The 12679-nt window shown below is 43.6% G+C and overlaps 1 protein-coding gene across 2 annotated transcripts in view; it reads right to left on the bottom strand.

The window, feature by feature from the left end:
- Nucleotides 1-7872: 7872 nt before the first annotated feature.
- The window catches only part of SLC35F3 (solute carrier family 35 member F3), a 153459-nt gene continuing 148652 nt past the window's right edge, over nt 7873-12679 (bottom strand). For both annotated transcript variants that reach the window (XM_088534894.1, XM_088534896.1), the window contains 3 exons: nt 11736-11928; nt 11058-11147; nt 7873-9540 (listed from right to left, as the gene is read on the bottom strand). In XM_088534894.1, coding sequence (XP_088391020.1) covers nt 9296-9540; nt 11058-11147; nt 11736-11928 — 528 coding nt within the window. In that variant the 3' untranslated portion in view covers nt 7873-9295. The remainder of the gene's footprint in view (nt 9541-11057; nt 11148-11735; nt 11929-12679) is intronic.

The following is a 12679-nucleotide window of genomic DNA, read 5'->3' as shown; positions in this document are numbered from 1 at the left end:
TAATACCCAATGTCTGCGCAAATGGGCAGTTTGAGAGAGGAAAGCAATATTCTCGTGGTTTTAAGGAAGAAACCTATTTCCCTGAGAAGACGATTTCTTTTTTGGGGTGATTCCTTAACTAGAAGTTAATTATAAACTATAAAGGGAATGTTGTAGTCTTGCTTTTATTTTGATTTTGTGATCTGATTATAGAACTTACATAAATAGAAAAAAAAATGCATTTTTATCTAACATATTTTTAATGGAAATGTTGGCTTTTGGTTAAATTGGTATCATAACATGGTGGACTTTTTTTTTTGCTGTTCCTGTGCCAGCTCAGTCATTTTTAGTCTTTGAAAAATATGCCCATTAATTAATAAATCACAGCCAGGAAAATGTTTGGGAAAGATTTAAAGCTTGAATAATTCCAGACTTGTTAGGTGAGCTGTCTGGCACAACTGAAGCCTACATTTCTTTTTAGTTATTATTGAGGTATTAAATAAATAGCTAGCCATGCCATCGAAATTCCAGGACTGCACTAAGGTGAGCTCTGGGGAGATTCATGTATCTGTTTTCAGCTCTCAGATTCTTTTATGCCTCCTGTTTTTAATTGGAATAGTGTGATATATTCTTTGCTTCCCAATTAACATCTTACAGGTCTCTTATTGCTTACAGACTTATTTACCCAGTATTTATCCAACAGCTTCTGGACTGAGAACTGTAATTATTTCTGCATTTACATTTGAAGTATTAGCCTGTTGCATGCGATTCCAGGCAGTTCTTGAAGTTCCCCGGCTGTGTTCAGCTTTGTGCTTGTACCAGCAGTTTAATTAATTTGTTTTCCTGACATAGGAAGACTCAGATGTGGCCTCCTTCAAATTATGATCCTTATCTGTAATGAATTTAATTTAAAAATGAAGTTAAGTACTATATCCTTATGTTCTACTATTTATTTTGTTAGAAATAATACCAGAGAATCTCACCAGAGGTAGCCCAATACATTCTCTTCAATTGTTAAAAACTAAGTAATTATATTACAAAAATTGCAAAAATGTGTAGTATGAGAAAATCATATATGAGTATATTCTCTTTCTTCCTTCTCAAATGTTGGTTAAAGATATAACTCCCACTCCATTTGTCTCACAAGGTTCCTTGATAGTGATGGTTGGACTCAATTACTAAAGAAAAAACAAAATAATTGTAGTGATTAAATCTGCCTACTTTTACTATTAAAAAAGGAAGAAGTTAAGCAAAGAAATTCCATAAACTACAGAGAGTGCACTTTTTTCTTCTTTCTGCTCCTTTTGAAGATGTTTTAACAGAGGTTTCTTTACGTGAGCCATCTGTCTGGAAAGCTCTTCCATAAATAAAACGTATTTCACTTTAAAGCTTGTCTTAGATGTATCTAAGTGTATGGAGGGTAAGCACTGGATGGAAAAGCAAGTGTGGTGGGAAGTATGGCAGTCATATGTCTTTATATTTTAGGAAAAAAAAAAGTGTCCTAGAGAGGTTTTGGGTGCCCATCACTGGAAGCTTTTCAGAGAGAGAAGATAAACGTTGGCCAGGGATAGATTAAATGTGGACGTCCCTTTCTGTTATTTGCTATGATTATGAGAATTGGGTTACCAAAATGTGCAGGAATGTTCAGATCTTTGCAAGAAAGCTCAGATGGGGAGCTGGGCATCGGCTTCTCCTGCAGGTGGACTCCCCATTTTCAAAGTCGTGCAAAGGAATAAGAAAAATTCAGCGTTTCATTTGGGTGCCTTCAAATTACTGCGACGTGTTATTTACTGAAAACTAACATGCGGTTTCTGGGTCTTTCTGAAACTGAAACACATCCTAAAATTCCTTATCAGAGATGCAACTGAATGCTCACATTCAGTAGTTGCGTTTAGTACATCCGCTACAAGGATTAGAATGACCCCTCTGTGTTCTACAAACACTGCCAGTGAAGCACTTCATCACATGGGATCGCCTACACATGCTCAAATGCTCAAAGGGCCACAAAGTTCTCAAACATGGGGAGGATTTGTTCTTTAAGATCAACGTCAATTTTCATAGCAGCCAAGCTAGGAATTTTACATGCCTTTGACCAAATCCAAACTCACACAAGAAGAAGATGGTTTTGTTTACGTGTCAGGAAAGCATTGAAGATGGCCAAGAATCACTGGGAGAATGTTAAAGGGCTTCTTTTGTTTGCCCACTAATCATTGAAGACTTGGCGCCTTCAGGAGCAGCCCTTGCCAGAGGGGCAGCGGGATGTATTGCTGGGGGCAACGCAGCTCCCTCCGTGCGGAATTTGCCCGGACTGTCTGGCAGCGGCCAGTAGGGCAGGAATTGAAAGCTGCAGCCCAAAGTTACCGAGTCCTCACAAATCCTGCTGCTCGGCCCTCCCTGGAGTCCAGCTTTTAGCCCTTTAAGTCTTAAAATGCTGCTCTATTCAAAACATGGGGTTTGGTGTGGGCATCCTGGGGAGGTTCACCAAGGCCCTCCTCCCTGTGGGGAGGCAGGTTTCAGTGCTCAGTGGTTTTGTCCTTCCATGTTCAGAGCAATCAGAAGGATGGGTAACTTTATAACTTTCCATGTTGTCATCTTTTTTTTTTTTTCCAAAGAATGGCAAGCAATGTGCTTAGATTTTCAAAGAGTTTTGGGAATAAATGGTTGGGAAAATAAAAATTCCTGATCATGCATTTTTTTACTGATTCAGGAGAATAAAGGCTAAAATTGAGACAGAATCTTTCACTGTCACGTAAGTAGGCAGTAAAATAGCTGTTGACTTTCAGAATCAGTAAATACAGAGTAATGGACATGTTTAAAAAAAACTAAAATTCACAGTGAGGGGCTCAAAACAGTTGTTCTCAGGAAAGAATTTCTCAGTTTATATGTATATTTCTCTCTCCATATATATATACAATATATATATACATATATCTCAATTTATATATACATGTCTGTTTTAAGCCTAACCATGCATCACTTGCCTGAAAAATTCTCTGCACTTTATTTAGTGTTTTTCCCAATTAAGGCACTGATGGTTGTCTTCAGCTGTGAGGTTGGATGAATCTACAACGGGAGGGAAACCTGGAGATCAAGGGCTGGAAAGTTTGAGAGATGCCCAGTTCAGCAGTAGGGTCGATGGGTTATACCTAGATCATTCCAGAGTGATGATATTTAACACTCTCATAAGCATCCGAAAGCGGGAGTTCCCGAACCAGCCTTGTTTAAGCCTGTTCCAGACTTTAATTATCCATTATGAGTTCCACTCTCCATTACTGAAAAGTAGGCTGGCTCCATCCTAGTATATCTGCAGTGTGCACGGAGATATATTGCTCTCCATCCTCTTTAGAATAATCTTCTGTATATGTAAAGATGGATTTTAAATTTCCCTCATGTCTGATCTCTCTGGTCTCATCAAACTCAATCCCTTCAGCTTGTCGTTGTAGGTGTGGGTAATATTTTCTGAATCAGCTGATGTTAAGGCTGAGAGGGGACCTGATCAGTGTGTATGAATACCTCAAAGGAGGCAGTGAGGAGGATGGTGCCGGTCTCTTTTCAGTGGTGGCCACTGACAGGACTAGAGGAAACGGCCACAAACTGAAGCACCGAAAGTTCCACAGGAACTGAAGGAAAAATTTCTTGACAGGGTGACAGAGCCGCGTAGCATGCTGCCCAGAGAGGTTGTGGAGTCTCCTTCTCTGGAGATCTTCCAAACCCGCTTGGACGCAATTCTGTGCCATGTGCTCTAGGTGACCCTGCGTGTTCCCTGCATTGGACTAGATGATCTGTAGAGGTCCCTTCCAACCTTAACAATTCTATGGTTCTACGTTACTTTCATCTGGATTCCTCCCTGAGCCCAACTTAGCTTATTCTGAAATATTAGAGAAATCCAAGGTCTAACATAAGTATGCACAGAATCACAGACTCACAGAATGGTTGGGGTTAGAAGGGACCTCTAGAGATCAGAGCTCTGTCATTCTCACAGGAAAGAAGTTCTTCCTCACACAGAGGTGGAACTCCCTGTGTTTCAACTTGTACCCATTACCCCTTGTCCTGTCAGTGGCCACCACTGAGAAGAGATTGGCTCCGTCCTCCCTGCATTCTTGCCTCAGGTGTTTATCAGATCCCCTCTCAATCCCCTCTTCTCTAGTCTAAATAGGCCCAGCTCACTTAGTCTTTCCTCATGCGATAGATGCTTCAGTCCCTTAATCATCTTTGTAGCTCTACATTGGACCCTCTCTAGAAGCTCCATGTCTCTTGTACTGGGGAGCCCAGAACTGCACCCAGTACTCCAGGTGCGGCCTCACCAGAGCTGAGCAGAGAAGCAGGATCCCCTCCCTCCACCTGCTGGCAACGCTCCTCCTGATGCAGGCCAGGATCCCATTGGCCACCTTGGCCACAAGGGCACATTGCTGCCTCATGGTTAACTTGTTGTCAACCAGGACTCCCAGATCCCTCTCTGTGGAGGGCTTTCCAGCAGGTCAACCCCTAATCTGTAACTGGTGCCTGAGGTTATTCCTTCCCAGGTGCAGGACCCTGCATGTCTTCAGGTTGCTTGACTTCATCTGACTAAAGGACTTTTGTTTTTCACTAAGTTAGGTATAGTCTAATTTCAAGCTCTTGTTCTGGATGCAAAGTCCTCTTTTGCATTTTATAACTTTTTGTATCCAGTAAGAAATATACAGGCCATGGAAGATCATGTATTTATTTTGATTGCTATCTTGTTGACTTAGAGTGATATATTTCCTTTATAGATAGCATTATAGTCATAGATAGTCATTAATATTAAGTCAGTCTAACAAATGTGGAGTAAGCTTATTCTGTGCTACTGAATGTGAGCACTTTGTTTAAAAAATCTTTAAGGTATGTTTGATAGACTGCAGTTGATCATATTTGTTATTTTTCTGTAACAGAGTTTTATATAGAAGAGAGAAACATGGTTATTTTTCTTCAGAATCACCACTTTGATCACTTTTTAGTATTCAAGACTTAATTAAGATGGAGGCTATTACAGAAGTGCCCTAGAACATACAAGATAAAGATTAAAATCCGCTTGTTTCTCTTAATAATAATGAGCTAATTAATCTCATCCATCAAAATCTATTACTGATGGCAGTTTCTGCAAGGATTGCTTATATGCAGATGGGATTGTGAAAAGAGCTTTTCAACCTTGGCCTGTGTCAAGCAGCAGCTTCATTCTGGAGACCTTGCAGGGCTTCTTCCTGTTTGCAGTAGAAATCAGAAACTTGGATCCTGATGGTTTCTCCCCATAGTTTGTGACTATAGTCTGCACAGAGACCAAGGTATAAGTAACATTTATGACAGATCTATAACGTCCTTTGGGTGAAGAGACGGGTTTTTTCACACATGTTTCTGCTGTGCAGACTCTGAGTTTATTGAGAATAGCACAGAGTGTTTAGTAGATTACGACTTCAGGATTCACTGCATGAGGAAACCTTCGCTTTCCAGTGCGTTTTCAGACCTGGAAGTACAGTGAGCAGAAAGATTTTTCTTTTTTAACCAGAAATAGGATCAATCTAGTGATGTTATTTTCCTTGTGGATTAATGTCACTGTCTATATTCATCCTGACCAACACAGTTTTGCATTTGCTTCATTTCAGTGTGCTCTGGAGAGCTGAGGGCTCCAGATTTGTCCATGAGCTTGCAGAAGACATTCATTTTGCCATAGACCTTGGCGATCCCCAGGTCTTGCTAATCTACCCTCCGTGCCCAAAACAGTAAAGCTACGTGTTGGTTTCAGTGTTTTCAGTTCTTCTGCTCAGTGCTGTGGCTGGATCTATGCCTTTCATAGCTCTTTTTTGGAAGGCTGCAGACATGGGCCCAGCCATCCTTGACAGAAGTTTTGGAGAAGCTCTGTAACATAATGAGCCCGGCTCTGACTCATCTGGTGATGAGAGGCGCTGCAGTCACTAGAGGGCTGCAACAAAAGAAGGATGATGAAGGCAGCAGCGTGAGACAACACTGCAGACAACAAGCCAAGGAGGGGAGGAGGAGAACTGTTACTCTTTTCCTGGCCTCCTTGCCCTTACATTTTGCAGCAGTGAAAGCAGGAAGCTGTGATGGAGCGTTGTGATGCTATTGACTGTCCCAAGATTTATTTCACTGACTGCTTTAACGAGCCCTCTTAATCATTACTGGAATCCCTCTTTGCTGGAGGAGCCAGGAGACTTTGTGTGGGCAGGAACCCGAGGATCCGGGTCACTTCAACAGGGCTGCGCGCCGGTGGCTGCCGTGTGCCGAGGGCAGGAGCCTGGCAGCGGCAATGCGGGCGGCCGGCTCAGAGGAGATGGGCACGCGGGCCCGATGCTGCCAGGGAGCTGCCCGTCTGCCTCGGGGGGCACGTGAGGTGGCTGAGAACGGACTAGACGTGCAGGCTTGGCTGCTTTCCCCCATGGTGCCCCTCAGTAGTGCCCTGCTGAGCTGCACTGTGCGACTGAATCGCGTGGAGCTGTGGACGTTTTGCAGCACACTGACTTACCAGGGCAGGGGAGTCTGACCTTCATGGTGCTTAATTTGTCCTGCAAGTCCCTGAACAGTCCAGGAGGAGAGCTCAATCCTGCCATCATACAAACTATGATGCAGTTGCATCCCAGATGGGTTTGTTGTTTGTCATGTTACTCTTCTGTGAGTCAGAAGAATGTTGTCCTTCTAACACTCCTCAACTTCATATATCCAACACTTTGCACCTAAAAGTGACACACCTATCCGTATGGACAGGCTGCTTTCTTGACATTCTTCCAGCCCTTCTCTGGACTCTTTTGTCTGGAAAATTTTGTTAAGGAAATGCTTGCCCTCAAAACTGTTGGTTATCTTTAGATCAAGGTATTGCATTAAATATATAGGTTATTTTGTGTGAGTAATTTGTCTTCATGTAGTTTAGAATGGCTTAGAATAGGTAAATCTAGTTTGTACAGTTCCCACTCAGGTGAGCTATTATAATAAAGTACCATTGAAAATCCCAGAGCTTGCTTTTATTTAGCCTGTTCTCAGGAAGGATAAGCCAGCAGAAGCAATGACAATTATATCTTGTAAATCACAAAATTACTGATGCTGATATCCATTACCATACATAAAGAGCTCTAAAGTCTTTACTGAATATTAAAAAAATCTGCTGCCCTTTTAGGAGTTAATACATATTAGGTGCAATTTTTAAAAAGGCATTTGGAGCCCTTTAGATACCTATCAAACTGCATCAGACTCAAAGTAAATGGAGTGCAGAGATTATAGAGGATGTAATTTACAGGGAATATGGAAGATGGAATGATCCTTTGTGCACACTTTAAATTATTATTATTTTTTTTGCAAGGCCTTGCCTTGCCTTACCTCAGACAGGGAACTTTAGGAAGCAGTGTGGGATACTTAGAGGATGAAAAGGACAATCTACCAGAAAACACAGCAGACATTAATGATGCCTGGTTTGGACCCTCTGAACAAGTTTGTCCCAGTGGGAAGTTACAGGCTTTGCTTTAGAGGAGCAAAGAGTGTGTGTGCACTGCTGCTTGGTGCCTTGCCACGTTCGCTGGGTACCAGGTGATGGAGGCTGCAGTTTAACAGCTGCAGGTGTGCCCGGATGGATCACTGCAATGCCTGTAGACTGGAGGGTCAGACTGCACAGTACGGGTTGACCTGTTCTCCCCTAGACCGTGCCCATGCAGAGGGCTAGTTCTGTGTCTGAAGTTAGTGGGTTTCTGGATGGAGGGGAAGCCTCCTTCTCTGCAGCTTAGGTTGCAACACCTGGCTGAAGGCTTGATGGTCTCACCTCTGTCTTCTTAAAGGTTTGGCTAAATACCACCCACCCATTTGTCTAAATACTAGTAAAACTGAAACAAGGGTGCAATCAGGGCCAGGAAGGAAGCAGACGGCATTAACTAAGACTGAGTTTAAAATCTTTTATTATTTAGCTTTGCCAAACAGATAATGGAATCTGAAGTTGATTTGCTCAAATGTTTTGAAGTGGATGCCACCCCTGCCTGAGACAAAGATGGCCTCAGTGACAGCAGGGACCCTTGGGTTATGGCAATGGTTCGAAAGAACACTTTAATTTTGTATGCAACAATGTAAACTTCAAAAATAGTAAACTATAACCTTTTTTTTTTTTCTTTTTACATAGCATGTGATCTATCACAGATAGAAATTTAATGGCGAACCAAAATCGCGTAAGTAAACATCCTGGTGCTTACAAGTTTCATAAAAAGTGTTACATTTGATGTAAATATCTTACATTTTTAACTCTTAACACTCACAATTATGGAGTAAAAGCAACTGGCGATTCACCCCCTTAGTCCGTGTTCTCCGACTGTACAGTAGCAACCACGTTCTTGTCGCTCCATTGCTCATTTTCAGTCAGATTTTTCCACACATGACCAAGATTCCCCCTTTCTCACACTAATATTAATCGAGTGCAACTCCACACAGGGGTAAAACCTGTGCAAGTGAGAAGAGAATCAGGTCTCCTGGGCTCAAACTTGCAGCCCCCTGGGCCCTGCGTTCCCGCAGAAGCAACCGTACGTATGAGGGGGCACTTCCTGATGCTGGTGGGAATTTGGGATCCCGCAGGGCTGCAAGCCTGAGCCCTTCATTGCGAGTGTCTGGCGGTGGGACCTGGTCCTACATGGATAAAGACAAGAGTTCTGTAGAAGGCACTGGATTTCTCTTGCATGGTTTTAAACATGGACTACAGTCATGTGCAGTATAAGGAGATTTGGGCTCTAGATTGCTCCCCCTCTAGCACTTTAGTGCAAGCATTTTAACACTTTGAATTTTCATCTGGTTCTAGCGTAACGTGCTCATCTACACAGAGTGATTTCTAAACCTCCTTCCCTCTACTCTTCCCCCCTCTTCCCGTTCCCAAAAATATTCTCTTTTGGTTCCTTGAAAACTTTCAGAGTGCAGATCTGGTCAAAAATAAATGTGTGATGTAGCATAGCATTTGTTTCTTTTAAGTCACAGTGTGCAATGCATCATTCAGTACCTAATGTTCAAAATGTCTACCCTGCTTCTCATGAAAATCGATCTTTAAAATAACCTATGCAAATATATTTTGACTATATATTACATTCATTTAAAAAGAGAGGAGAGGTTCTTGGTCTGCAATTTCTTTCAGTGTACTACTTAAGTGAAAGGTCTGATGTGAAAAAAGTACAAGCAAATTGGACATGCCAAGACTTGATGCCTTAGATGGTGATCATATCAAAACTGTACAGGTATGTACACCATGTTGGACAGGTGTGCTTCTTCCAAAGAAAAGACCTTTGCATCATATATAAGGTTAACCACAGAGTTTTGGTAAAAAGAGCATTTAATGAGCAAAGGATGACATGGAGGGGCGAGTTCTCCGGCTTTTATTGGGCAATCCTGATGCAATGTCTCCATTTCCTTCAGGGATTTCTTCCTTCTTCCGGACTTTGAGACGCGTGAGGAGCTTTATCACCCAGACGTCCCATTCCTCTGGCAAGAGCAACAGGAGGAAGCCCAGGCCAATAATGATGATGGCAATTACTCGGACACTGTTGAAGACAATTTCACTCGTGTAGTGATCAACAACTGTATGGAACATTGAACTGGAGTTATTATGTGGGACAAAACGTTAGGCGCCCTTCCCTCCCTCACCTCCCTGACTGTGAAGGTGCTGAGTATGGTGCACAGGAGCACAAGGCCATGGATGAGATGGGGCAGGGAGACTGCTCTTACTCCTGGTTTAGCCCAGAGCGGGATTCAGCCCAGTTCAAAGCAGACGGAATTTGCCTGTGAGCACAGGAGACAAAAGAGGATGTTTCCTGGAGCTACTTTTGTTTTCTATAGTAGTAGCTTGTTCACCAACAAGCACGGGGGTCATTTCCCTTCCCTGGCACAGCAGCATCTTCCTGCAAATTCTTCTTCTCTCCTTGATTGCCCTGCTGAGCAAGAAGTCCGGGGCACACTGAGCCATGCTCCACGGTAGCAAAGTGAGGCATTCACCTCTGATGATTTGAATGCCATGGGCAGTATGTTTGGGCGGAAGGACACCGCACTGCCTCTGTGTTCAGCGCTAACTCTATGCAAGGATTTTCAGAAACAATTCCCTAATCACTATGCGGTGGCTCCCAACATGGTTGCTGCCTTCACCAAGGCCTCCCGTGTGCCTCTAGAGGTGTGACAGCTAATTCAAAACGGTAGGTGCCTGCCCGAGCCATATCTGCGTGCACGGAGGCAGAGCAAAGCCGGAAGCTGCTGCCCGCACACGGCACTGGTTGATCACGTTGGATTTAGACATCTTTGGTTTGGGAGCGCTAGGAGAGGTGCCCACTCTGGAAGGTTTTTTTTTTTTTTTCTCACTCCTGCGACTACTCACAGAGCCTCAGGAGACCGACCTCCCTTTTGGCAGCATTTGTGAAACCCCTGCGTGGTTGTGTCTCCCTGGGGACACCGGCCACCCTACCGCTGCCTCCACACACAGCCGGGGTGCACAGGGCTCCTGGAGGGGCCGAGCAGCCCTTGGCAGGACCAGAGCCTGCCGAGGGCGTCAGGAGGGGACGCAGACGGGCCCTCCCCGGCCTGGTCCCTCTTGGTTCCCAGCGGGTCAGAAAACGGTCAGAGAAATGGACCAGCTGTGCCCAAAATCAGCTCGTCCAGTGTCCCCAATAATCCCGGTGCTGCTAACCGCCTGCTATGATACCTACCCAGGGCTAGAGGAATTACTAATATACATTTGCAGCTCTGCAATGTAAGCAATCTCACAGGCTGCCCTAAGGAAATCAATAAGAATTGATTTCTGCTCCCTCCATGAGTTTTCGTCCCAACCCAGACACAAGTGACTTCAAATCTACTTTATTTTTCAGTATGCTGACTTCTTCAGTCAGTAACTTTAAAAGAAATTAGGGAAATTACTAATTTTTATGCCTATTTGCATAGTACAAATTTAACCCTAAAGTATATGTTTTTAATCAGTGTCATCTTCATAATTTTTCAAAGAGAAAATGAAAAACATATTTATTAAAGCTATCATTTTTTATACCTACTCGATTTTTGAAAGACCAGAGATTTTGTGTATTCATTGAGATGCAAAAGCCAGAAATGCTTACCTGCATTTACTGGGACACTCAGTACAATTCCAAGAGATATCAAGGTGGGGTATGTAATAGCAATTCCAAAATTTAATAGAATATTGAATGCTGAAGAGAGAAAGAAAATCACCTTTTATTATTAGATTCACAGTGAAACTGGGAAAAAAGACTGTCATCTGAAAAATGCTGTATTACTCCCCCTGACATTGTCCACGGAGGCTGCACATTAGCTCCTGCTAGCATTCCTGCAAGTTTCCTCTACACAGATGTTTGTCTGCTGCATATCTGTGTGTCTGAGCCATTCCTATTTCTAGCAGGCTGTATAGCCCACAAGGGCCCAGCAGCAGGTAGAAAGATTTGGGAACTTTCTGTCTCTCAGCATTCAATGTTAGAGCTTGGTTCCTGGGCTATTCCCCATTTCTACACTGATCCTCTTTTCCTGCTGAAAGACTAAATATTTTTCATCTAGAAGAATTCAGCCAAACAGGCTCTTTTCTCTGGATCCTTCTCACGGCAAAAAGCTGTCTGCAGCTCACTTAGCATCCCACCCAAGCTGAGGTCCTTTGGTGGCAAAGCTGCAGTAACTGAGAAGAAAAAAACAGTTCCTGTGTATGGAGATGCACAGCCTCCCTCCATGGCTAGTTTCTGGCACGCTCCCTCACCACTGAGCATTACAAATGCCCGACATGTACTCACTCAATAAGAGGACTGAAAATCCGCAGAGGTTTCCCCAAGGAATGACTTCAAAAGAGCTCCAGTATTCCACTTTGGTAAAATAAAGGATGACAGGAATACAGGTAATGAAGAGGACATTGAAGACAGCTAGCACAGACAGAAATAAGGCAGCTTCTCCAAACTTAGCACTGCCCAGAAGAAGTTTGAATAAAACCTGCAAGAGAAGGACACAGGGGCTTAAAGCTGAAAGTTTTATATTAATTTGTAGCCCCCTTTTTTTTTTTTTTCCTGACAAAGGAAGGGCCTTGCTACCTTGGAGAAGCAGGCTCTGGTAACAGCAATATTTTACTGATGGGGGGCTGGCTGAGGAGGCTGTAAGAGCCAGGCTGGCCTGAGCACTACCAGGGCCTGACATCTTGTCCTCAGCTGGGGTCGTCTTGTCCCCAATAGGCTGATGCTGCAGCAACCGGGCAGAAATGGAGCAGAACCAAGCCCTGGCCTTGAACAGGAAACACCACCTCTGCCTTTCGGTGGTGATTCCCAATGTCCGGAGAGCCGTGTCTATGCCTGACCTTGGAAGGATATGCTGTTTCAGAGGAAAGGGCAATATGAAATTCCATGAGTTTCCTTGTTTAAGGCTATCTGAGAAAGCGAGGGGAAAGCAGCCCAGCACCGTGCTCGGGGACACGGCTGGCTGCTGCTCAGGGTGGCGAGTCTCCCTGCTCTGCCAGGCTTAATGCTGCAGCATTTAACTGCCCTATTGGCCTTGTAGTTCAGCAGACGAGATGCAGACATTGACTGCTCTTCCCAGTGCACACATCTGAGCTGGGATCAATGAACTGTACCCTAAAAATGCTCATTTCTATCTGAGTGCCATGTGCTGCATAGAGGCAAATACATAAACATGTGCTTTGAATTTTAAACATATGATTATTTCCCTGATCCTCATGTAAGCCCAGCGCAGA

The sequence above is a fragment of the Tinamus guttatus genome, unplaced genomic scaffold (genome assembly GCF_059628265.1).
Source record: "Tinamus guttatus ecotype Peru unplaced genomic scaffold, ASM5962826v1 Tinamus_guttatus_pri_ptg000601l, whole genome shotgun sequence".
NCBI classification, from domain to species: Eukaryota; Metazoa; Chordata; class Aves; order Tinamiformes; family Tinamidae; genus Tinamus; species Tinamus guttatus.
This window is presented reverse-complemented; position numbering and strand designations above follow the sequence as displayed.